The sequence below is a fragment of the Tauraco erythrolophus genome, chromosome Z (assembly GCF_009769465.1).
Source record: "Tauraco erythrolophus isolate bTauEry1 chromosome Z, bTauEry1.pri, whole genome shotgun sequence".
NCBI lineage: Eukaryota > Metazoa > Chordata > Aves > Musophagiformes > Musophagidae > Tauraco > Tauraco erythrolophus.
In genome coordinates this window covers 76,747,588-76,774,875 of record NC_141496.1, presented here as the reverse complement: position 1 = coordinate 76,774,875, position 27,288 = coordinate 76,747,588, and the positions used below count along the sequence as shown (strand labels likewise).

Genomic DNA, 27,288 nt, shown 5'->3' with positions numbered 1-27,288 from the left:
CAGTTTTAAATTACTACTTTATTAACTGAAAGACACAATTACTGAGGTTATGAATGAAATAGCCGTTTCCATAACTGCTTAAATTCTAGCACAACAGTTGTGCCTAGTTGAGCCCACATTTCCAGTTTCAACCAGAGTTTTACTGGAATCAACATTATCTCCGCAGATACAGAGGAAAATAGTGACTGAAGCGGAGTGGCTTTGTGAAAGGATGTAAGCGCTTGCAAGTTTTTCCAGTTAATATCTACTTTTGGCTATTCCTAGATTTGTATTTTAGATTATTCTGAGTAATACCATCAAAAAGACTTTGGGAATCAGGTCTGTATTTTAGGTGAGAAGCCTAAATCTGAAAGACTTGAAATACATGACATGAACAATGAACTAAATCCAATCACTTCCACTACAGTACAGAATGAACTAATGAAACTACTTCAAGTACAGTATAGTAGTTGATCATACAGAAAGCAAATATTCATGCTCTCCTTGTATGCTTAAAAGCATTTTACGTGTCCATCCACAGAAATAAAAAGGAAAACTTGTTGAAACTATAATCTGCATCTCTTTATTTATAAAATGTAAAGCAAAATATTAATTAATTAAATGCATACAGTGACTGTTCCTTTGTGGGAACTACATCTTATTTAGCAGGTGCCATTATGCGTCCATTCATATTGCAATCAAATGGTTTTAACAATCTTTTAGTAATTAATGAAAACCTTCCAAAGCATTGTCCCACTGCAGAGAGATGAGGTTCAATAATTAGGATTCTGGAGGTAGAGATGATCTGGCAAAAGAGGAGTCCTATAAAAGAATACACTCAAAAATATCAAAGGCTTTTCAAAGATAAAAGAAATCTTAAAAACAGAGGATCTCTAAAATATTTGCAGCAACCCCTTCTCAGCTCTTCAATAGGCAGAAAATGAAAGTCACATCTCTTAGCCAGCTGTGAGAAAATAGGTAGCCCAGACTTCTGTTTCCACTTTGACTATGCCCTTAAATTCCACTTCTAATTCCTGCAGTCACTCCTTCTTTTGCCACTCAAATCCACACAGACAGTGGGCAGCCCAGTCATTACCTGAAGCTTCTGGTGTGAACTACTCACATGTTTCCTGGATTTAATCCAGTCTGGTCATTCACATGTTACTCACAGAATAATGCTTTACAGATTTAGCTGTATTTTAATTCAAGCAGGGATAAAACAAGTCATTAGATCACCCTGGCTCCATGTCAAGTTCTTCCAAAATCTTATTTTGATGTTATTATTTTAAAAAATCTTGGCTCATGCTTGCAGGGATTTGAAAACTTCAACAAGATTAATTACTCTGCTGTCCTCCCGTGATGCAACGCTTCTATGGAGTTTTCAAAGATTAATGGTGTATCTTCAGACACATAAGTAAGCATTATCAACTGTATTTTCAGAGAGAAAAATAAAGATAACAGAGCAGTGCCATGACGGAATCCTGGCATGTATCAAAAACAGTGTGGCCAGCAGGAGCAGGGAAGTGATTGTCCCTCTACACTCAGCACTGGTGAGGCCACACCTGGAGTACTGTGTCCAGTTTTGGGCCCCTCACTTCAAGAAGGACGTTGAGGTGCTGCAGCGGGTTCAGAGAAGGGCAATGAAACTAGTGAAAGGTTTAGAGAACTTGTCCTATGAGGAGCAGCTAAGGGAGCTGGGACTGTTCAGTCTGGAGAAGAAGAGGCTCAGGGGGCACCTTATCGCTCTCTACAATTACCTGAAAGGAAGTTGTAGGAAGATGGGGGTCAGTCTGTTCTCCCACGTTATGAATGACAGGACAAGAGGGAATGGCCTCAAGTTACACCAGGGGAAATTTAGATTAGATATCAGGAAGAATTTCTTTACAGAGAGGGTTGTGAAGTATTGGAATAGGCTGCCCAGGGAGGCGGTGGAGTCCCCATCCCTGGAAGTGTTTAAAAAACGTGTAGATTTGGTGTTAAGCAATATGGTTTAGGGACCCTGACAGTGCAGGGTGTATGGTTGGACTCGATGATCTTGAAGGTCTCTTCCAACCAGATGATTCTATGATTATTGTGCCAGACCACGACCCAAACAATCAGGTATCAGACCTTTTTTTGGATCAGCCTTGCCCACTGCAGCAACACCTTGGGTTTGTTATGATTCCTTATTCTGAATTTTAAGCATGAACTGTACCAGATAAGCTTTCACTGTGTATATAAGACACAATAAGACACTGATCTTTTCTCCTCATTTAAACACAAGTTAGTCTTCTACATATCGATCAGTTTCCCCTCTTGTAGTTTGCATATAGAAGCATCACTTCTCTGCAGCATTAAAAGGTAATTATAGACAAAATATCAGAGAAGGGGACTGTTATATAAAAAGACAAATGTACCTAAACAAAAATAGATTTATTTTTGTTATCCCGCCTGATTACCTGTTTGGAACTGGCTCATGCACTAAAAAGTATTTTTAAATATAAAAAATCTTCTTGCAATTTCCTTCTGTCTTTGACGCTGTGGCAAGTTATGAGGGTTCACTTACATCAACAGTGACAACTGCAGCAGTACACCATGATGTTATGGAGGATGAGGAAAAGATTGACAGAGAAAGTCTACTCGATGCATACTGAACACACTAGGCCATATCCTGAATTCTTCAGTCAACACTTACACAGAGAACAATCTTGGGGCACAGCTCCTCTTTGCCCCATACGTTCTGCAGTCACTTACACAAAAGGAAATGCGTACGTGGTATCATTCTGAATCACTAGCATGTTTCGTCTCTTCACTGATACCAAAGATTGCACAAGGCATATGGCAATGATGAATCAAGCCTCACGATCCTTACAGGCAGTTTTGCCTCAGAGAGTACTGGCAGACACTGAAACAGAACAAATAGCACCAAAGCACAGGTAAATGAAGAAATTTACAATCTGAGATTTGCTCATGGCGTTCCTTCTTATAAATTAGCTCATGCTGTAAAAAAAAGCTAAAATTAAACTTCTCCACATGTAAAATCATGGTGTGCAAGAATTTTCTGAACGAATTAGTTGTGTGCACATCTGTGGCAACTGAGGTAGATTTTTCTTTTTTCTTCTTCCAAATACGTTCCAGCATATACTTATTTAAGTTCTCAGGAACGATAAAGAAACTTATATCTTCGGTCTCTTTCAAGACAGGTATTTTGGCTAACTCTTTGCCTCAGGAAGTGCGTTCTCTTCATCCTCAGGTTGTGTAGGCTTGCTATTTCCTCTTAGGGTCAAAAACGAGTATCTCAGTCCTCCTGCCATACTAAAGCAAAGAGAAGGGACACAGGTGTTAGAGATACCTAATGCTGTATATACCATTTTACAGGTATGAACCTTTCATTCCAAAGGATTAAAGAATGCCAGCTAACATAAATTAAGAGTGCCTCAGAGCTATGTAAGCCATCTGAGAAATGAGCCCCAAGTAGACAAAGATCAATTACCAGTTGCTCCAATAGATTTATAAAAAAAGACGTAGCAGTTCACCCAAACACAAAAAGTGACAACTTACAAGTCATAACTCATATTCAACGAGCACAACTCGTTCAGCATTCTCACTTCCCACACCACTTGGCTTTTACTTGGAAGCCTCACAGCTCAGAACTGCTGCTCATAAAAAAAGAATGAACTCAATCCCACATAGTAAAACTACAGGCATGTCTCCATAGTTAAGATTTTACCATAGTAACATTCAGTATTTGAAAACAGACATGAAAAGACATAACTAATTGTAATGAACTTTAGATCCTGAGGCAGTGCATCCTCAAGCCAGTAGCTTCAAAATTCCATCACTCAAGTGGGCCAAATCAAACATAACATAAAATTGTATCTCCCTGACAAATCTTCAGCTTTAACAAATAAAAGCTATTCAAGTTCCACTCACCAAATATTTAGCCCTATGAAGTTTAACACAGAGAATATGTAATCTCCACCAATCAACATTCCGATGTAAGCAATGGATATATTCTGAAAGGAAACAAAAGCCATGCATTTATTGAAGTCAGTTTTCATCTCCAAGAATATAAATGATATCAGTTCATTTACTTTCTAAGGAAATAGCTATACTCTGTTGCTGGCCACTCTAAAACCAGTGTTTAAGTTAGCTTCACAGGATGTCAGCCTTATGGGTAATGTAACAGCGGAACAGAACAATAAAATCAGTATGTTTTCTAAATGCGTGCAATGCACTGAGAGTGACTTTATGGGGGAAAGAAAGAAAAAAAAAGAAGAAAATCAGCTATTTGATGTTGGGTAAAATGGAGCTATGTCCACCTTCTGAAAACGTACTTCTTTTTAATCTTTGGAAGGCTCATTTCAAGTCCTATTTCTTAAAAGCAGGTTTTGGGTTCTTAAGCATACAAATTATGCTTTAAAGTTACAATAAAAGCTCTTTACTATTGCATTAAAAGGATTACCTCCTTACTTTGCCAACTAAACGTGTACTGAAAGCACTTGGCTCAAGTTCAAGGCAGGCACAGTTTGAAGTTAAAAGATTCTACCCCTCACCTCGTCTCCAACAAGTTTTGGGAAAACTGTCCCCTATAGACAGAAGGAAAGCTATAGAACTGTGCGATCATTTTACCAACACTTTGTTGGTGTCCAATATTTTACCAGTTAGCCTGGACAATGACATAATTTCTACCAATTTCTAACTGGGGACTATTGCATCATAAAGTGCTTCTCAGCTTTAAAGCTATTCAAAATGTCTCAAAGACTAATTATTATGCAGAAAACAGAAATAGTGTTCCTCTATCTTAACGGTTCAATGAAGACATATAAAATTTAAAAGAGCGCCTTCAGGACCACAAAATGAAAACTACTAGATTAATCTTGCCAGCTTTCAAAAAAAAAAACCAACCCAACTGTAGAAAGGGACGTACCATCTTCTTTCACGGATTTTGCTATGCTGGAGGTATTGTTTTCCTTAGTCATCCATGAAAGGGAGCATGCTGAGGACTCTTATTCTTGTGCTAAGCTAGTTTGGATTCTGATAGCTGTTTGGCCCACAACTGCGTAAGTTTTATCTTTTGCTAAAACTCTTCCAGCTTACAGCTCCATGCTTCTCTCCAGATTGGCCTACAAAAAAGTGCTTGTGCAGTCAGTGATCTTCCCAGCTCAGACATGTTGGCCTTATCGACACAAAGGAAGGTGCACTGGTTGTAAATTACACTGGCTTAGAGAAAGATTGTAATGACATCAAGGTCAGTTTTTAAGATAGGCATGTTTTGGTGCTGATTAAATTCACCAAAATTTATACAAACCATCATGAAATAGTCTATTCAGCTACAGCACAAGTTCTCACAGAGAGACAGAGGCAGTTAACCATAAGGAAACAAACTCCTTACTTAGCCATTATTCTACCCATGAATGCCCTATTTAGAAGCAGCAACAGCCAACTAGTGAAAGTGGCTTAAACTGTATCAGTTTGCAATGGATTTGCACCAGGCTACCTTGACTAACTCAAACAGAAGCAGGTGACAGTACCTGGTGAAATGTGGTTAAATGTACATCTTTTAATTAAATAAAAATAAATCAATGCTCACATTTTTTTCTAGAGTATACTTGAGCTTCAGTGGAAGAAAACATGGTCGCTTTTTTGAGTGGATCTCCAAATAGTATGGCACAAGCAGTGTCTCAGCATTAGCCCTCATTTTGAGTTTCCAGCTCAACGGATAATCAGGATCACTGCTGAGTCAATGCTCTTCCCTATTTGAGAATTCTCATTTCCCTCTTCTCCATAACTCACCTTGATGGCACCAACTACTGTCGTTGTAAGCGCAGAATTGTAATGACTGCATAGGACAGTAGAGTACATCAAGAGAAACCTAAATAAAGCAGAGGAGAAAATTTTGTCAGTTCCTCCCAGGGAGCTCAGATGTTTAGGAACACTTTGAAACGTTCAACATTTTCTGGATCGATATTTTGCTGGGATCTTCAATCCCAGCTGTTTCAAACTCTAAAAGAAAAGATTCTGTGGATTTATATTTTAAGTTAATGATGTGCATATAAGGAGTACTCAAAACACACATTAAAATGTGCTGCCTGAGCTCTAGCAGAGTCATCCCTATTTTCTGTGCTGCTTAAATGTCAGTATTTGAAGTTAGTTTGACCCCTCTGTTTGCGACGTGTGAAAGAGCAGAAAAGGACCCAACTCAGTTTTTTGTTCTTACTTTGGCTCTGCAGTCCCAACAGGAACAAAGCGTTGTTTCATTATTTTTGAGTCTCCCATACTTTTCCAGGTACTTTAAAGAACAAATGCACTGGAGCAGTTCCTATACTAAAGGGCTTACATTCTACTAACTGTAAGGAAGAAGTTGGATAATCAAAAGAGATGGCCAGCAGAGAGATACTGAAAACAGAAAATAAAAAGCCAAATGTCACGTTGTTGGCCTGTATACTTGTGAAGTCAAGAACATAGATAGCACTGAAACAGTTATTTACACTACTAGAAATAATTAAAAGACAAGACAGAAGCCTGGGGGAAAAACATATTTTCTTTTACATAACTTATTAATAAGCCTTACATTTGAGACCTGCAATTTGAAACACTGTCATTAAAATGTCTTACTTGATTGCCCTGTGTCCTTACCCCAGCAAGCAGGAAAGAAGAAACTGAAAGACAAATAAAAAATTTGTCCAGTGCTGGAAATGTGTTGCCTATTAAGAAAAAAAGACAGAGTGAGAATTATGTGCCATACAATCAACTGTAAACACATACAAAATACAGTTAATATAAAAATTTGCAAAATCACAAAATATATTTGATTTATATTATGATTACAAAATGTTTACGTTACTACTAGAAACAGTTTGATGCATTTAACTTCAGAGACAACAGGACGACAGCACCCATGATGCCTAGATACATTCTTGTAACATACACAGCAGTACAGACACAAACTGCACACTGCAAGCAAAGAATACAAATACAATACAGAAAATCTGTATTTTTCTATTTATTGATACAGATACCAACACTGTGATTAACATCGGATAATAAATAGTGTTGATATCGAAGTGAAAAACAAATAAATTAATAATCTCCTTGAAAACTATTTCATACCATAGATTAATTCACAAACAGCTTTCAAGGTCCAAGTCTGCATTTTTGAGCTTGAAAGTACATTAAATTAGCATTACTAAGGTCTCTCATCAATGTAGGTCAATGAAAATGCTACATCATCACTTTGAAGTCTGCTCCTCTAGTAACTCCAGGATACACCTCATTTTATCGGGTTAGTTTAAAGTCACCTGTATCAGCACAAAACTCGGGAAAAGCTGAACACATCCCTGAGAAACAGGGTAAAGGCTTTTAGTGCACGCTGAGCCACGGCTAGCTGAGCCTTCAGCACCTGAGGTAATACATTAGAGGGATTTTGGGCAGCTCTGTCCTGCTAGAACTGTGCTGGTGTGCAACAACGAACTGCAAAGTATTACAAAGAGACATTCCGGGGCTCCATTTCTCTTCCATTAAATCATGCTTTTCTGTCCTCCTAGTCGTCCAGCTGGTGAAGGAGAAGTGAGTAACTGGGACACTCACACGCCACAGCCTCTACAAGATGTGGTAGCTACCTCTCCAGAGCAAGCTAGAGGAGCAGAAGCAATCTCCCTATCGCATAGATAGTATACTGATATTTTGACTGGCAAAAGGTACATGCTGTGCATTGTCTGTGATGGATCAAGGCAAAAATCTCTGCTAAGGTAAAAGCAAGCCAACTTCTATGGCCTGAAAATCAGTTAAATACAGGTGTTATCTATGACAATTTGCTAACTTTTCATCAGTATTTTTCCATTTTCTACCTTTTTTCTGCGATTTAGTCTCTGTGCATCATGCTGACACTAGTTATCCACATCACTTAAAGGGACTTTTAATATTAAGTGACAAAGCCAATGCATATGCACAACAGGCACTATGCATTTCTTTGATTTTTTTTTCAGGTAGGTGGGCACTGAAATCAACATGTGGGCACAACACACGCTTAATTTTTCAGATGGAATAAATCCAGCAACAAGGTAAATTTCCCTTTTCAGTTCTCCCCAAATGCCTCCAGCCATGACTGCTGGGAAAGCAGTTGAAATCTTACAGCCATATAAACTTGGCCCTCACTAAGCCTGCCAGGAAGGGCATCAGCTGCGTTTTCCTAAACCGGCACAAGGTCATGCTGGACTAAGATCACAGGAAGAGATTTCACACTCAGAGCGGACCTAAAGCCATCATTTTCCAGGGAATGACAACTTTTCCACTTAAAGCGCACTTGTAAGAACACAGCAACAAAATCATGTGAGTCAAGGGCACAAAACCATACAACAAAAAACACTGGAATGACACCCATAAGCTCTGTAGTTATTTTCAGTGGCAAATCTCAAATCTCATTTCCAAAACACAATATGAGTCTCTAGACATTTTACTGGTAAGAAAAAGGCAACTCAGCAAGTCTGTGAGGGAGCCAGAAAAACAACACAATCCTCCTGGTGTGATACTTTACATGCCAGGACAGACTGCCCACAGTATTACACTGTATTTATTACAATTAGCTACGGAGAGTCATGCTGTTGTTCTGTAAAAATGTAAAACGTAGGTTACTAAACTAGACTGAGACTAAACAGAAATCTGTTCTGTGCATCAGAATGAGAGAAGGACTGGAAATTGTCTGGTTTTGTATTTGCAGTCTCGTTTTAGACTATGCGGCAAATCACACTGTGCAGCTGGATTCCCAACCAATTGCTTCCGATGAGAGTCTCTAGTCGTACATTAGTTTTTAAACACACTCATATAAGGGCTATCACAGAGCTTCGGCTTCTCCTCAGAGTGAATAATTACAAGTTCTAACCTGTGAAGGGAAGTCATAAAATGGATTGGGTTGGCAAGGACCCTGAAGATCACCTAGTTCCAGCTCCCCTGCCATGGACAGGTACACCCTCCACTACACCAGGTTGCCCAAAGCCTCATCCAACTTGGCCTTGAACACTTCCAGGGATGGGGCACCCACAACTTCTCTGGGCAACTTGTTCCAGTGTTTCACCACTCTCATTGTAAAAAATTTCTTCCTTGTATCTAATCTAAATCTATCCTCTTTCAGTTTAAAGCCATTGCCCCTTGCCCTATCACTACATGCCCTTGCTAAAAGTCCCTCTCCGGCTTCCTTGCTGGCCCCCTTTATGTACTGGAAGGCTGCTAGAAGGTCTTTCTGGAGCCTTCTCTTCTCCAGGCTGAACAGCCCCAACTCTCTCAGCCTGTCTTCACAGGAGAGGTGCTCCAGCCCTCTTATCGCCTTCGTGGCCCTCCTCTGTCACATACTTCAAATACTAGTAACTAAGATGGAGGTAGGATTACCTCTTTAAAAACAAACAAACAAAAAACCCCATCCACTCCCTCAACTGGCAAAAATGAACAAAATACTGTTAACAGTCTGAGGCATGGAATACTGCTCCTTACCTGCTGAAAGTCTCCAGTAGAAAAGCTAATAACAACTGTTGGAACCACCATGAAACAAGCATTGTAGAAAAGGACACCATATTTTCCCAACTCCTGTGAAAAATGAAACATGGTGTTCGGAATTACAAGCCACTTGGGAGCAAAATACTAAATATTACTCTGGCAATCCTTCTGACATTATTGTCAATGAGCAGACAAACATAATACAGTTCAATTCAAAATACAAGCCTGGGATCACTGGATTTGGTGTTTAGTACTGAACTAAGTTCCCATTTCAGTCACTTCCTGTGTTCATCAGAATATTACTGCTCTGCTATACCTCGAAAAGTTTCTATACAACACCAGCTAGTCAGAAACTTCCCAAGGCACTGGTCCAGAACCGCTTTGTGTTAGACTGCAGAGAAGTCCCTGCATGGCCAAAAAACTACCCATTCCACCTACTGCAAACCAACCAAAAAAGCATAGGGCAGAGTGGCTCCCTGGGGCTAGTACTGCAGGAAAATTAATGAAGCCTGACTCCTAGCTGGAGCATCTGTAATCCCTGGTAACTCATGTAACTTCAAGCAACTTGAGGGATGCCATATATCCTGTTGGTTAACTTGATTGACACAAAGGCAGAATAATGCAAAAGCAGCCTTCCTTCCTCGAGATTCAGCCATGCTACATAGTAAATATCTCCAGTTTATCTCTTGCTTTAAAATGAAACCCCACATTTTGCAGAAACTTGCGAGGCCATTAAATGCTGCTCATAAAGAAAAATATGGAGTCTGGATTCGATGTGACTCCTGAGATTATTAAAGGATATTTATTTCCACTGTACAGACTGACCCACAAAAGTCAGTGACAAAACCTCTATCCAGCATCTCCAAGACTGCTCTTTGCTACAGCTTGATGTGTTTTCATGGCTCCATATTTGAAGAGCATTCTGCTCAACGTTTATGAAAGTATACTGTACCAAGGTATGGCCTAATCTTTGGCATACCTCGGTTTGGTGCAGACATGCTTTTAGATAGACAAAAAAGGTATCAGTTGTTACTGGTTTTGACTCAAACTGGTCAGATCTCTGTTCCTACCCACAAGCTTATTTGACATAAGCCTCACTTGAAGTGTGTTTCTAGTCAAAAAGTCATCTTCCTTTGATATATGTATAAAGTTTGCAGGTAAAAAAAAAAGCTTTTGGTTTGGATTTATTCTATTTTTTAGCCCAAACCAATGTTTTAAAGCCAATACAAACTCTGCCTAGAAGACTAAGGAAAAAAATAAAATACACTGTTTATCTAAGCCCGGCCTGAGATAATAATGTTTTTTCCCCGGGGTGTTCTGTATTAAGGATGCATGCATCAACTGAAGCACGAAAGCAAATGAAATTATTTATTAGTTCATAACTGTGTGTTCATGAAATCATATTGTAAGTAACGATATTGTCATAATGTTAAATTCAATCTAATCCCCCCACAGTCACCTTTGGGTCGATTTTCTGCTTTGTGTAAACTCCATTTGCTGCTGTGAAGATATCATTTAGCAATACAAATGTGTAGCCCTCCAGATTAAAAGACAGATCAGACCTAGGAAATAAATATTGTATTGTAAATAAGCAATAAGTATACAATGCATTGCACTACCTTGTTCACGAAGAGAAGTATCATAAATGAGGAAATGCAAACCCTGAGAACATCAGCAAGTCACAGGTTTTGCTTTAAGCAAACGCGTCATCAGAGAGTTCCCACAACTCAGTGTGGAAGTGGCAGGAAATGTTCAGTTTTCATTTTGTGAAAAATTCCATCTGTTTCAGTCCTGACAACATGTCTAATTACTACTGAGTATACTTATATATTTCTTTTAACACAAAAAGGAGCTAGGGAATAAAGTGTGACTACTTGTTTTTTACAGTCAGACCAGACATATTGTCATCCTTTCTGGTTTGACTAGTTGCCTCGTGGATATAGGGTAATTCATTTAATAAGACATGGCTCTATCCGAGTCACATCACATGGAAATCACATACTTTTGTATGTAGCAAAGCCAAGAAACGAAAAATACCATTACATTTCCAGTTAAGTAAAGGAATACCCAAACAGAAAAAAAAACACCAAACACAAAACAAACAGAAGAGACTAACATACGAGTGCTTTGGGAACTTAATCTCACATTTGAACTTGTTAAAAGTAATCAAAAAAATAGATGTTGCCTAACTCAAAACAGTATTTGACAATCAAAAAAGATCAGTCTTTTCACCCAGAACAATAATACGGTTTTCTAAGATTATTAAAATATACTGATACTATGAAATAAAAGCAGCATTCCTCACACAGTTCTAACTTGTTTCATTTACAATCATCTACAATCCATTTACAATGGAAAACCCAGGGGGGGAAAAAAAGCGCAGCACCCAAACACTTTGATCTGGAGTTCAGTTTTTCTTTTTGTATTCCTGCACCTCCCAATGATGTCAGTAGAGAGATTTCCCAAATCAACAGAGTAACTGATCTGAACTTAGGTTTACTTGGCACTTAACAAGGAAGAAAATCCTCCTGTTGTCTCTCCTCTCATAACATGACTTCGTATAACAAATGAAAACCTTACCCAGCTGCTATGAAAGCCCCAAGAACGATGGCAAATACGCTGACTACAATACTCAGTGGGTACCGTTTCCTGTAGACAAAAATCGGACAGTTCACATTTTCATTATTTGAAGAGGAGATTAAATGGCTGTCTGCCTGAAAAGTTTCAAAGCAATTAGCAACCACAGAACATTTAACAGGAGGGCACAGCCTTGATAACCTTACAGAAGCAATGTGATTGACTATGTGCCAAGCTGTCAGACTTTGGCCCTGAGAACAGAGACTGAAAAAGGATTGTGAGCACTCTGCTGCTAGATAACTTTGAGAGTAAAGATTAAAGATTTCAAGTAACAGTGCTGGAACAAACTGTAATTTACGGTGTATTGGTATTCATAACGGACATATTTTAGTGACTTCCAGTAATCCAATAAAGGAAAATCACTACACATCCTTCGTGTAGTTTTTCATCACACCTTTCTTGGGGAAGATGTTGTACAGCACACAGCTATTTTTCAAATAGATACTTATTTTGAAGTCAAACTGGAATGTTGTACTTGGAGGGGAAAGCACAGAAGTTTATTATATTCTTCAGTACATCTACATCAGCATTGCCACAGAGTAGGGAAAAGCATACCATAAAAACATCCTGCTTATTATACCTGTATTACTGTATTTAGAAATGTCTTCAGATTTTGCACCACACTGCAACATGCCTTACAGACATTCCCCTACTCTTTCTCTCTCAGGATCCCCCAGCTCTGAGCCGGCCGTGAGAAAAGATCCATCAAAACGAAATGTACAACGCTCTCAGAGAAATCCTGTGTGTCAAAGGAGCGCAGATGTGGACCACTGTCCCAGCAACAAAGCTGTATGCAGTCTCTAGATATATTAGGCCTTGATCATAATGAATCTCAACAGTAACAACCCAAACCTTGACTACTTTTCAAATCCTGAGGTAAGCCAGCGTAGAGTCTCTGGAGTCCTTTCATTTTCAGCCCTGAGGAAATACACTGTGGCAGTCTATATGAACAAAGCATTCTGCTCTTAAGCTTCCCTTAAGTTAGGACGTTGCTTGTCTCATACATCACATTGCTGTGGTCCAGCTGAGAACTGATGACAATCTCACTGGCTCACATTTTCCTCACTTGCTTGCAGGAAGCCTCAGACCAACAGGAGAAGCAAGTTCTGCTTTCCCTGAGTGAACTTACAACTAGAAAAGAGTCCTGGAGCATCCCCAAACATGCACCACATTGATCAACTGCTGTTTCAGCCAAAAGGAGATGCCCATCTACTTGGAGGCTTTTTGGAAAGCTTTTCCCCTGACCATCACTCTCACATTGCCCAGGTTCAGCTTCAGCAAGCTTTTTTTCCACCTTGTGACCTCACCTTATCCAAGCAAAAGCCATCTGGATAGAACTATGACCGTGCCAAAGTATGATGTATTTATACTCCTGTCCTTCCAAATCGGTACAACCGGAAATAGTGATCCCGTGCTGCCATAGCGTATACTTCTTAATTTATCTTTAAAAATAAGTGATGTATCTATAATCAAGGAGTTTTCTGATCTAACAGCACCCTGCCAGATATCATTTTTCTTCATTAAACTGGACCCAGAAAGCTACTCTACATGAGCAGACTGCTATACTATCATCACTGTTTTAAGAAATAAGGATCCATCTGTCTGAAGCCGTTTGCAGCTTAGGGGCCTCTGAGACAAGACACAAACCACAATCGCTGAAAGAAGTGTCTGAGTCGTGCTCTGCTTACCTGATTCCTGTGCAAGAGCGAAGAGAACGAGCTGTGTAAATGAGAGCAAGCTGAATTTCTTTTCCTGTAGTCATTAAAGTGTATGTATGTATGTTTTTTAAAAAAGCTACATAAAATCACTTTCTTTGGTTTTCTCTGTTTCTCAGTAAAAAGCACTAATTCAGTATTCTGATGAGATGCCACAAGTAATCCATTCGATAGGATATAAAATAAAGGTATCTTAAATGAAAAAAAAAAAAAAGGATCACCCAAGTATGATGATTTCCAGCAGTAAAGTAAGTGGAATGGTAAACTTCCTGAGCACTGTAAACATCGGCAAACTGTAAAAAAAAAAATAAAATCCAAGCACAGCATCAGATTAATAGCATTTTTATGTTCAAATTCTTATCTAATTTACCAAGCAGGGGATGAAACTATTAGTCCAGCAATTAGCAACCAAAACAAATTCCTAGCCACTTAGCATACATTAAAAAAATGTCAGTCTGACACTAGAGACAGATTAGATAACCAAATCATTGAAAAACAACAAGATTTGCAAGTTTGTAAAACAATGCAACTGGCTATCGTCTAAAAAGCCCCTCTGCATTAGTGAAATGAAATATAAAAGCTATTTACTGCCTAGCATAGCCTTTATGAAAGAATTCTTCCTGTAGAATTCATGGGCAGGTTAACTAAAAATTATTTCTATTGTAAACCTAAAGGACAAACAAGAAACCTATCTCTAAAAACATAAAACAGAAATAAAATACAAACCAAGCATGCTAAGTAAACACGCTGTACTTTCAAAAAAGTAAAATAAATACACAAGAAAAAAAAAAAGAAAAAACAACAGAGAAAGTACAAGAAACATCAAAGGTGGGACCAGCTGCAACTACCAAACAAACAGCTACTTTTGAACAACATATTGCTGGTCTACAGGAAGTAATGCAGCTGGAAACCTTTTTGATTAATTTGAAAAAACACTTGCATCTGACACTTTGCAAATTTGACAGCATGACCGTATGGACCAACTAATCCTCTGTTTAAGTTTAAGATTAACTCCATTAAATACAAATCCTAACACAGAGTTTAATCACTCTACAACGCCATTTCTAAGTTATGCATAGGATCATCTATACCTTAAAGACAACCCAAACAAGGTGGAAAATCCATACGTAAACAAATGTCACACAATGTAACAAAACACAATGTAACAAAATGTTAATGGAAGAAACACTGCAGCCATTCTTACTTTTGTTATAAAAATCACTTATGAATAGTAAATCTGAAAGAGGTATGTCAGTCATAGGAGGGGGAGATGGTGCACTTATGTCTAAAATAACCTAATAGACTTGTTGTTTTAAAATTACAGTTAGAGAAACAGGGGAAAGAGGAACCCATGAATCAAATTTTTACAGGATTGAAACTTCCTCCATATTTATGTCAGCTGCTGTGCTACCAGAGACAGTACTGCTGAAGTCCTTACATCTGCCCGAACAATCACTTCAGCGGAACTACTTCTGAATGAAATGAAAGCTTTTTAGAAAGGACAGGAAGGGGAGACGAGGAGGGGGTGTTGCTCTCTACGTCAGCAACCGGCTGGAGTGCGTGGAGCTACACCTGGGGTCGGAGGAGGAGCTGACAGAGAGCTTATGGGTCAAGATTAGAGGACGGGGACGGATAGGGGACGTTACGGTAGGAGTCTGTTACAGGCCACCTGGCCAGGAGGACAGAGCAGATGAGGCGCTTTATAGCCAGATAGGAGCAGCCTCGCGGTCACAAGCCCTGGTCCTCATGGGGGACTTCAACCACCCTGACATCTGTTGGAGAGACAATACGGCAGAGCACGGGCAGTCCAGGAGGTTCCTGGAATGCGTGGATGACAACTTCCTCCTGCAGATGATAGAGGAGCCAACAAGGAGGGGTGCCATGCTTGACCTTGTGCTCACCAACAGGGAGGGACTGGTGGGCGATGTGAAACTTAAGGATAGCCTTGGCTGCAGTGACCACGACACAGTGGAGTTCAAGATCCATGGGGCAGCAAGGAAACCATTCAGCAAGCTCTGTACCCTAGACTTCAAGAAGGCGGACTTCGGCCTCTTGAAGCACCTGATGGGCAAAGTGCCGTGGGAGGTGGCCCTGGAGGGACAAGGGGCCCAGGAAAGTTGGTCCACATTCAAGGAGCACCTTCTCCAAGCTCAGCAGAGGTGCATCCCGACGAAGAACAAGTCGGGCAAAAAGACCAGGAGGCCGGCGTGGATGAGCAAGGAGCTCCTGGACCAACTGAAAATGAAGAGGTTAGCCTACAGAGGGTGGAAGCGGAGACAGATAGCCTGGGAGGAATACAGAGAAGCTGTAAGAGTGACCAGGGATCAAGTGAGGAAGGCTAAAGCCCTGAAGGAATTGAATTTGGCAAGGGATATAAAAAGCAACAAGAAATGCTTCTATAGGTATGTAGGGGACAAAAGGAAGTCCAAAGAGAATGTAGGCCCCCTCCGGAAGGATACTGGTGCTCTGGTTACCCGGGACATAGAGAAGGCTGAGGTACTCAATGAATTTTTTGCCTCAGTCTTCAATGGTAAAGCCTCTTGTCTTACCACCCAAGCTGTGGAAAGAACTAGCAGGGACTGTGAGGATGAACCACCGCCCACTGTACTTGAAGACCAGGTTCGAGAACATCTGAGGAACTTGAGGGTGCACAAGTCCATGGGACCTGATGAGATCCATCCGCGGGTCCTGAAGGAACTGGCGGATGAAGTTGCCAAGCCACTGGCTATTGTATTCGAGAAGTCGTGGCGGTCTGGCGAGGTCCCCGATGACTGGAAGAGAGGGAACATAACCCCCATTTTTAAAAAGGGGAACAAGGAGGACCCGGGCAACTACAGGCCGGTCAGCCTCACCTCTGTGCCTGGCAAGGTCATGGAGCAGATTCTCCTGGGAACCATGCTAAGGCACATGGAGAGCAAGGAGGTGGTGGGTGACAGCCAACATGGCTTCACCAAAGGCAGATCGTGCCTGACCAACTTGGTGGCCTTTTACGATGGGGTGACAGCATCGATGGACAAGGGTCGACCAATGGATGTCATCTACCTGGACTTGTGCAAAGCTTTTGACACTGTCCCGCACGACATTCTTCTCTCTAAATTAGAGAGTCATGGGTTTGATGGATGGACCACTTGGTGGATAAGGAATTGGCTCAATGGCCGCACTCAGAGAGTAGTGGTCAACGGCTCAATGTCCAAGTGGAGACCGGTCACAAGTGGCGTCCCTCAGGGGTCCGTGTTGGGCCCGGCCCTCTTCAACATCTTTGTCGGTGACGTGGACAGTGGCATGGAGTGCACCCTCAGCAAGTTCGCCGATGACACCAAGCTGGAAGGTGTGGTGCCGTCGACACGCTGGAAGGGAGGGATGCCATCCAGAGGGACCTTGACAGGCTGGAGAGGTGGGCCCGTACCAACCTCATGAAGTTTAACCAGGCCAAATGCAAGGTCCTACATCTGGGTCGTGGCAATCCCAGGCATAAATACAGACTGGGTGGTGATTGGATCGAGAGCAGCCCTGAGGAGAAGGACTTGGGAGTACTGGTGGACGAGAAGCTCAATATGAGCCGGCAATGTGCTCTTGCGGCCCAGAAGGCCAACCGCGTCCTGGGCTGCATCAAGAGGAGCGTGGCCAGCAGGTCGAGGGAGGTGATTCTCCCCCTCTACTCTGCCCTCGTGAGACCTCACTTGGAGTACTGCGTCCAGTTCTGGAGTCCCCAACATAAGAAGGACATGGACCAGTTGGAGAGGGTCCAGAGGAGGGCCACGAAGATGATAAGAGGGCTGGAGCACCTTTCCTATGAGGACAGGCTGAAAGAGTTGGGGCTGTTCAGCCTGGAGAAGAGGAGGCTCCGGGGTGACCTTATAGCGGTCTTCCAGTACCTCAAGGGGGCCTACAGGAAAGATGGGGAGAGGCTGTTCAGGAGGGCCAGTTATGATAGGACAAGGGGTAATGGTTTTAAAATAGAGGGAGGTAGGTTCAGGTTGGATATTAGGAAAAAATTTTTTACTATGAGAGTGGTAGAACACTGGAACAGGTTGCCCAGAGAGGTGGTGGATGCTCCATCCCTGGAGACGTTCAAGGCTAGGTTGGACAAGGCCCTGAGCAACCTGATCTAGTTGGAGATATCCCTGTTCCTTGCAGGGGGGCTGGACTAGATGACCTTTGAAGGTCCCTTCCAGCCCTAACCATTCTATGATTCTATGATTCTATAATGCACGCAACACAGAGTTGCAGAACGAGGTGCTTAGCATTTCAGAGTTATGAAATGCTGAAAACCTGCAAAATTCTGTGTTTTGGTTTAGCTTACTATCAAATCCTCAGGAGCCTGCAACAACGTACAAGAAAACACCGCAACGGTAGTGCTGCACACTCCAGTCCTGGTGCAGCTGCCATACTTCTGCATTCTTCCATAGAAAATTTGGTCATTCAATCTGTCAAAGCAAGTCCTTTACCTAGCTTACATGTTTTTAGCACTGGCATGGAAGCAACTGTCACGGATCCATGCTTAGAGGCATACAGGAGCCAGCAAGCTCCTTAGCAATCTCCTCACAACCTGCTCTTGGTGCTCAGCAGGGCTGCGCTGCTGCTGCCACCACTCCACTCCACAGCAGTTTTTCCATCTCTTGGTGTGTCCTAAATAACCTGCACTGACATCATGGAAAACATCTTTCCCATATTCTTCTCCCTTCAAAAACATCTGTCTTACAGCTTTCAAACTCTCTGGTTAGATCACCCAGGAAAAGCTGGATGCTTGGGTATGAGGGGAAAGTGAAAGCACTTTCATTGTCACAAGGAGTATTGTGATTTTCTGTCAGTCCAGGCCTAGCTAAGCCCCCTTTAAAAGAAGAAGACAGCTTGTAAACATAAAATGTTTGGGTAAGAGTTTCATAATAGTATCATGGTTTAGACAGATAGACAGACATCATATGCATTTAACTCCCTTCGCAATGGGTTTTTTTCAGTGTTTATTTTTTACCCCACGAAAGCAAAGGGTAAAATCCAAACAGTCTACTTATAACTTCCATTTACTATACCTGAGTTTGCGGGTACTTGATAATCCACTTATGTGGTTTCCAACATAAATCAGAGGCAGAGGAAACAACTGTGATAAAATTAAAAGCACAACTCAGATTATTATGTTTTGAAATAGTGTTGAGAAACTTTATTTGATAGAATTTGGTAACTGCAATATCAGATGTATTTTAGCAAGAAAGAGGGCATTTTAAGAAAAAAATGTAACTGTGCTGCAAACTGATATGCAGCTCTCATTCATGTGACCATTTCACTGATTCCATTAGAAGAGTCACAATCTACCTCTAATGAGACTCAGACTCCATTTAGCATAAACGTTAATCGATTTTATTTTGATTACTATAATTCTCAGACTAATACTCACTGTAACATTTGAATTTTAGGTATAAAAGTAATAATAACAGCAGTAAATAAATAAGCAAGAGACTAGGTGGAATAAAAGAATTAATAAGCTGTAAGTATGTTATGCTTCTCTAGGTACTCCACATATATCAGTATGCCTGGAAAATACACCATTTTAGATCTACTTAACAAATTATGCTATGTGAGATGCTAGAAAGGAAAGATAGGTATTTAGGGGTAAATCGAACTTCACCACTTCCAGCTTCTAGCATAATGAGACTGACTGCCACAGAAACATCTAGGCCCTAACGCAACACAGTGAAGCGATTAACGGAACTTCAGAGCCTTAAGGAAATGTACCAGAAGTCAGGGATCCCTACACAATATTCGGCTGCAGTGTAAAGCTGTTATTGTCCCACTACAGAAAAGTTGCAGAAGATAAAAACCAGCCAAAGTAATCACTGGGGACAAAGGTGGTGTGTACATCTAGTCCCATTCACTATCGGTCAAGCAGAGCATGCATAAACGTCAGAAAGACAAAATAGATCCTCTATCCTAACGTGCATTAGCTGCTGTTGTTGTGCCTATACACGCTTCAGGAGAGACTCTGTTTAGGAGCTATGTCTTCTCAAAGCATTGTCTGCTGTAAAAGCATACAAAGGAATGTGCTGCATTTTAGCAATGTTAAACATTCTGCCTTTCTTTCACAGCAAAGAGGAGAGAGGAGAAAAGTACACTTTTCTGAAAAGTTAACTGAAGTTAACTTTAAGTGAAGGTAACAGTAAAAGTAAACCAGAGTACAAAGTAAGAGGAGTGTTAAGTAAAAATAAATATTCAGCCTCTCAACATAAGTTTGCAAAAATTCTGTAATACACTGTCTCTTCTGCAGATTTTTATTTAGAAAACTATCTTCATTCATCGCATGAAAACAGAGCTGACATTACATTCTCTTTCCTCTGAACTTCACCTACTGTAAAGGCAAAATCACAACATCAGACATCAATGAAATATTTACTTAAAAAGGGTCAAGAACTCCAAAGCTTCCTCACTAAAACAAGCATTTTGCTACTCCAAAACTCTAGCTGAAAGCACTGAGGACACATACCAGCCCAGGAGTGAAAAGCAATGATAATCTTGGTGTCAATGAAAACAGAATTTGTCAAAAGGATAAAGAGTCAGTCAAAGGGTGCTTTAAACAGTAAAGAAATCAACAGTGAGCAATCCAGCTGATGCACTGTGCCTAGTCAAATGCAGCGCTACAAGCAATACGAAAGTCCTGGATGCTGCAGTGCTGACTGCTCCCAGCATACCCAGAAACATCTTCCAAAGTACAGATATTATTAGAACAAAGAAAGTGCGTGCTGTATTTTTTATTGCCCTCATACCGATTTTAAAATGAAGGCCACAGTCGGGAGGGAGAGTAGTGGGACTGGAGCGGTGCAGAGGGAAGAAACCTCTTGAGGTCTCAACAAGTTGTTTATACACCAAACTCAAAACTGCCCACTGGGAAACCTTCTTCATTCATGTTTTGGGAAAAATAAGGACTGTCCATTTTATAACGGATACTATAGATATTCCTAGGTGCAGAAATGCCAATGATTTCAGCATGCATTAAGAAAATATGGCATTTGTCAATGGCTGCAAGACATTCCTAGGAAATCTCATACCCTTAGTATGGCACAATTCTGCAATGAAGATGCTGTCCTGAAACGCTATGACATCTGAGCTCTGCAGCAGAGCTGGGAGCTAACTCTCTGTATCTCTGAACAAACACTGACCCATACCTTGCTTATGCATCAAAGCTCCAGCAACACTGCACATGGATGCAGAAATCTATGAGCATCATTGCTACAGTCATTTCAGATCCTAGATCCCAATTTGAGATAACAAAAGACCCTCCCTCATATTGTCTCTATCCTGCCTCCCTAGACCAGGCACACATAAGGTCTGCAGGATGCAGCTAGCCCCTATCTACAGCATCTTTGGTGGGCATTATTTTAACCCCTCCTATGAAACATAAATCTTACATTTGGAATCAATTGTTGTTCGGGTTTTTGGTCTATCAAATATTCTTTCTCTATTGTTTTATCACATGTCCCATTCAAATTTCCAAACAGCCTTTCATGCTGTGACCAAAATTCTTTCTTAAACACAGATCTCCCACTGATCCAACAGGGAGCTGTATACACCCCGAAAAATACTTCAGAAATCTGAAAGAGTTCATCCAGCTGTACGAAGGTACAGCATGCATGTAACCAAATGACAACAGATTTTTCTGCAAACAAAAGGCAAGAATACTGCAGTGAAATTAAAATGATCAAATCCAATACTAAATGAAAGAAACATGCAAATAAACACATTTGACAAACAAATGCAAAATTGTTTTCTGTTCTTCTCTTATATCTTGTCTCCAAAAGAAAGAATGTCACTACAAGAGGTAACACTTTCTTATTAATATCAATCCTTACCTTCACAGGTATACTTTTGTCAAAATCGGGGAAGTGAACAATCTTATTTAATTTTGACACATACAAGATAAGTATAGTGGCCGTCATCTAAACAAAAAGAAAAAACAAGAAGTCATGTAAGAGCACAATTGTAATGTATGAATTAAAGAACTACTTCAAAGACAAAAATCTTTATATGCATTTGACAAATGGTAGGTATTATGTATTATTTTTCAAAGAACAACACAGCATGCAATGAATAAGCTGGAATAACTTTACTCGTATCAATTTTGCCTGCTATTTATTTAAAAGCACTATACTGGCTTGAGAAAAATCAGTGCCACTCTGTGAAACAATGTATGCTGAGGAGCTGAGAAAATAAAACAGGAGACAATCCTGGAATAATCATGCTATTTTCACTCAGAGTGTTGTTTAGTCTGCAGAATCACTCCTACAGTTTTTCTGGCAATGTGAGGTGCCAGTTGTGCATTGATCAGTCTGTTGACAACATGAGGAATGAATAACAAAGATATGGGCAGAATGAAGGAGAGTATCTGAGCAATCACACATCGTAAGAGTTAATGCTGGCCCAGCAAGGAAAAAAGAAAACATTAATTTTTCCTTATACGCAAATCCATTAACTGTCTGTCTAGAAAATGGGGTGGAGTCATGTTCTTACAGACTAAAGCATTATACCATATTATATGCACTTTACAAACCATTCAGGGAAACCTTGGAAGGATCAGTCAACAAAAAATGGAAATGCCGTTGAGTCTCAGGTTTTGCAAAAACAAGGCCACATCATTGCCCTTAACATGAAGTATTACCACGTTTCTAGTCTTTGGCCTTCCACTGAAACATGACATGTGGTTCCTTGAGCAGCATGGATGTGTCAAACTCTCCTTCTCTCACACAGCACAGACTTTACAAGATGTTCTACCCCCTTCAGCACCAAACAGCAGAGACATCAGACCTTCAGTACCCTGTTTTCACCTCTTCCTCACGAATCCTTTGCTTGTAACCTTGGCAGAAAATAAATCCTCTCTTTTAAACGTGTTTGCCTAAACAACACTTGCTTCAAGGGTCCATCCTTCCCAGCCATCCCTCTGCAGAGTCACACATTGTGCTTCACAGGCCATGCGCACAAACGTTTGAACTTTGGTTTTACTATGACGCCTACTAACAACAAAACCAGCAACAGAAAATGTATTTCCCCTGCAGTACTGCAAACTGTCCACAGGCAAATAAGGCAACAAAGAACCAAAACTGTGTGGCAGACGTACTGGAAAACTGCTGGGGAAGAGGGGATAGATTTATGAGGAAATAACATTTTATCTACAAATAAAGGCAATGTCCCTTCCCTGCATATAATGCTCAAGGACTCTCGTAGGATCGAAGCACTTGTTAGAACAAATCTTGGCAGTTTTGAAGGCCTGATCTCTTAATTACTGAACCCTACTAGGGGAAATAAATGGCATTTCCAGTCCTTTATGTGACTCCTCCCAGGCAATGGTTTTCACTTGAGCTGAAATTTCTTTGATCTCACTAAAACAAATGACCCTTCCTTATGGTGTATCTAATCAAGAAGACAAGCAGCACAGTATAACAGACATTTCCCCCCTAAAATATATCTATGCTAACATTAGTTTAACTTACGGAATAACAAGTACATTTAGTGTGCTTTACTTCCAAACATACCTGTCCAATTCCAAGAAATATTGGCGATGGGAAGCTGAAAAGCATAAACAGATATTTAATACTGAGGAAAGAGGGAAAAAAAGAAAACCAACCAAACAAGCAAAACAAAACAGCAAAAAAATAAAAGTTTAAATCTAGCACCAAAGTGAACAACTGGACTTGTGAATTGTGGATGACTGGCCAGTCTTTCTGAAGAGTCAGGAATTGCTACAGTTACTGGAGTGCTAATAATTTATTCATGCAGCAAAACATAAGTTGCATCCAAATAATATAGCATATGCACAGCCAATCAATTCTAAAGAGCTAATTGTTTCAGGTATATTTTAAGTGAGGGTAACGCACTCGGAGAACTCCATCAATGCATAATTTTTTGAGTGGCCTCATATGTACAGTACGCACACTGAGGTGGTACTGTAAGTTAAAACTCTTGCCCTTGCCCTAACTTGGAAGCTTATCTCCACAGCCCAAACACACTAGCAGTATGTTTTTGTGAAAAGAAAGTACCTAGGGAAATGTTGCAGAGACATCTGTTTTCTACTAAAACAGCTAAATTCCCACCATAACCTTTCAGTTAGTTTTAGCTGGAAGCATGGACACTTGAAGGTTAAGAAAGCGGAAACTTTAGCAGGACACCTGAAGAACCTTAGCCCCTCCATTTTCTCCCTTAAATCTACACCAAGTTAAAACCAGTAAAAGTGTGGCAGTAACCACTAACACTCTGTATGCATACTGAAATACAAGCAAAGAGTTATTTACGATGGATGGCTGCGTTATGCCATCACCAGCAGCATCTGGAGCCTCTCTGCCCAAAAGCGTTATGTGTCAAGGAGCTCCCTGAACGTGACAGCTTCTGCTGCTTCCCAGGAGTCAGGCAGCATTTTGCTAGACTGCACTGTCAGAGATGGTCACACACAAGGCTGCATCTAAGGAATCTAAACAAAACCCACTTCATTCTCTGTGCACACCTGCACTAACAAAAGGAGGGTCCGCGTCCTCAACAAGCTTTGTAATTTTCTATGATCAAGGATCCTTGAGGTTGGGGCTATTTATCATAGAAGCCACCAAGAACTGCTATACTACTACTCGATGTGCTGAGAAATGTGCATCCGAAATAAGCACCACTGGACAGGAACATAGTATTAGCGAATGCAAGAAAAGCTCTGAACTGCAGCAGGAAGGCCATAAGGACACCAGAGTTCTAACGCAGATAAAGGGTTAGCAGCGGCCGGTAGGAAAAGCCATTCTGGGAAAGAGAGGTATTAAGAGGAAAAAAAGAAGGAAAAACAAAAGAGCAGAACAGAACTTCCATTTATAATCACGTGACACCTAAACTGTGTTGTACTCACAGCTACCCAATATAAATACGGAGATTTCACTCATCTGTACTACACAGACTTCTCCAGATTTTTCTGAATTGCAGAGCCCTAAACATTCCCAGCAATGCTGTAAGCTTTTTTACACAAGTTTAGGCCTACTGATGGGCATGCTGTCCTTGATTGTCTTTCATGGATGTGCCAGACGTATGCCAGGGACTTAGAAGGACCTGCACGTTGTACGATGAGAACCACTATAAAACAAAACTACAACCTGCTCACGTATCATTTCTGGGACAGGTTATATACAGCTCTTATGTGTCTGAATAACACTGAATGTTGGAAATAACAGCAAGTTTTGCCTACTATTTTTTTTCCTTTCATTTTGTTGGGATTTTTCCTTTTCTACTGTTAGCTCACAACGAGCTAAAGAACAGCAAAACTAAAGCAAACCTTTCAAGTAAAAAATATCAACAGCGAGAAGATCACACCTACAGGACGCCGACTCCATGTGGGACACACCACCAAGTCCCAAGACGTAGCTCTTCAGTGCGTTTGGGATTAACGGGTTCTCTGAGGTTCGCGTTTCGATTCTGGCTACCTCAGAAAAGAAAGGCGCTCGCAGGAAGGTGACGAGGTGGTTTGGCGGGAAGAGTTACGGGAAGCGCCGCTTCCCTGAGGGGTCTGAGCCGGCGCGACCTGCGAAACGCCAGCCTCGACGCCGGCAGCAACGCGACCTGCGAGGAGAAGACCGGGGCGTTTCGAAAAGCGCGCCTGCCGAGCGAGGGCTCTGCCCCCGGGCGGTGCGGCACCAGCGGTACCTGCGGCACCAGTCGGGTCCGAAATGGAGAAAACCGACCCCGGTCTCAGCGCGTTCTCCGGCATCGCCGGTGCCCCGGGGCCCATGCCGCTGCGCAGACGGACTGCCCGGCGACCCGAGCTGCGCGGGCGACTCTGCGCTGTGCTCATGGTAAGGAAAACGCTTCCCCGACAGCCGGGGCGGCCCCGCGCCGATTCCCTCGCCGGGAGAACGGCGGCGGCTGCGCCGCCGGCCCTCACCTGTAAGCGCTGAGCAGCGCCTTGTTGACCAGCACGATGAGGAAGGAGCACGTCCCGTAGAAGAGGGCTGAAAGCACCCTGGGCAGCACCGAGGGCGCGGCGCCGCCCGCCGCCTCCCCCGCGGCCTGCCCGGCGCTCATGGCGGCGAGGAGCGGCGGCGGGCGAGGCCCCACCCCGGCCTGCGCGACTGCGGCCGGCCGGGCCGCCGCCGCCCCTCCTCCTCCTCCCCGGCCCGGCCCGGCCCGGCCCGGCCCGCCCCGGCCGCGAGCGGCGGGGACCGGAGGCGGCCGCAGGGCGCCCCCTGGCGGGCCGGGGCGGAGCCCGGGCGCGGGGGCCCCGGCGTGCCGGTGCCGCAGCCCCGCCGCCCCGCCACCGCGGCTTTGCGGGGCTCGGACGAGAGGGAAGGCACCGGGGAGCGACGTGCCGCCGCCTACGAGGGGCGGCGGGCCAGCGGCGCCAGCTCCCGCGGCTCACCGGTGCCCGCCGCCACCGGCTCGCTTCCTTTTTAAACCAGTCTCACGGGGTCGGAGCTCGGCATCGCTGAGCGCTCGGCCTGCGAGAAGGGAGAGGCACAGACCGGCCCCGAAGGCAGACGGGCGGCCGAGAGCTGCGGCCCACCTCGGCCTCGCACGGCGTCCACGGCCCCGGCCCCCTCTGCGCGTCGGGGCTGGCTGCGAGGGAACGCGCGCGGGTTTGTCCCAACTGGGAAAAAAAAGCTCGAAGTAATTGGCTCTGGGTCGGGTTTCAGCGGGCAGGGAGCCACAGGCTGATGGGATTACGGAAACAAGGAAGAACCGAAGTATTTAACGGACATCAAACCGCACACACTGAACTTGAAAATTAAACCAAGTTTTTATTCAAAGCGTCTATTCAAATGACAGCACATCCCCTTTTCTTAAGACATGACAAACTACAACTTAACCTTATGAAGCGCCGAACACTTCCAAGATTTCTTGTATGTAATCACTTCTTAATAAAACAAAAAGCAGTCTTCGACATCTCAATTTTTTTTTTAACTTGGTATTTTACCCAAAACTCATCACAACACAAAACTGCCTCAGCTGTCTGAATTTTGCCTACAGCCAAGCACAATTCAGTGTACTTGTCCTACTTGATCTGAGTTGCCCAGAGTTGCCCAAAGCATTACAGCTGATTGGGGGGGGGGGGGGGGGGAGGGGGGGGGGGGCGCAATAATCAATGCTAATGAAGTAAGTTATGACTCCAGCCTGCAACAGGCTGGTAGTTACACAGTCTTGTGCTCTCTGAAACACTACTCCAGAGCAATTCCGAGTTAGGACTCAGAAGTACAACAGAGGAACGCTCAGGGCTCATTTTGGGATCAGACTATTTGCATTCAGGCAATTGAAGAGTCAAAAGCATGTAACTTAAATCTGAGAGACTCCAAATCTGCACATGCAAATTACCAGTTTTACATAGGCTAAGAAGCCTAGAACGACTACAGTGTTGCACATTTTTAAGCCTAAAAGACCAGAAACAAATCATCCTGATGTCAGCTAAATCTAGCAGCTGAAAGCAAAAGTTAAACTGTACGAATGGTGCAAAATTATTTACATTCAATGAAAACTTTTTTTTTTTTAAATT

General features: G+C 42.2%; 1 protein-coding gene across 3 annotated transcripts; it reads right to left on the bottom strand.

The window, feature by feature from the left end:
* Positions 1-539: 539 nt before the first annotated feature.
* On the bottom strand, positions 540-25,826 carry SLC35D2 (solute carrier family 35 member D2). Of its 3 annotated transcripts, none has more exons than XM_086629528.1 (12): positions 25,687-25,826; positions 23,315-23,348; positions 21,638-21,724; positions 18,830-18,897; positions 14,021-14,092; positions 12,028-12,096; positions 10,907-11,009; positions 9,445-9,537; positions 6,598-6,665; positions 5,755-5,833; positions 3,892-3,974; positions 540-3,273 (listed from the first exon to the last, which is right to left on the bottom strand). In XM_086629528.1, the coding sequence occupies exons 1-12, from the start codon at positions 25,824-25,826 to the stop codon at positions 3,171-3,173; spliced, it is 999 nt and encodes a 332-aa protein (XP_086485654.1). In that variant the 3' UTR covers positions 540-3,170. The 3 variants fall into 3 exon arrangements, with proteins under 3 accessions (XP_086485654.1, XP_086485655.1, XP_086485656.1); XM_086629529.1 differs by lacking the exon at positions 25,687-25,826 and adding an exon at positions 25,119-25,341; XM_086629530.1 differs by lacking the exon at positions 25,687-25,826 and adding an exon at positions 25,123-25,341.
* Between the last annotated feature and the right edge of the window lie 1,462 nt (positions 25,827-27,288).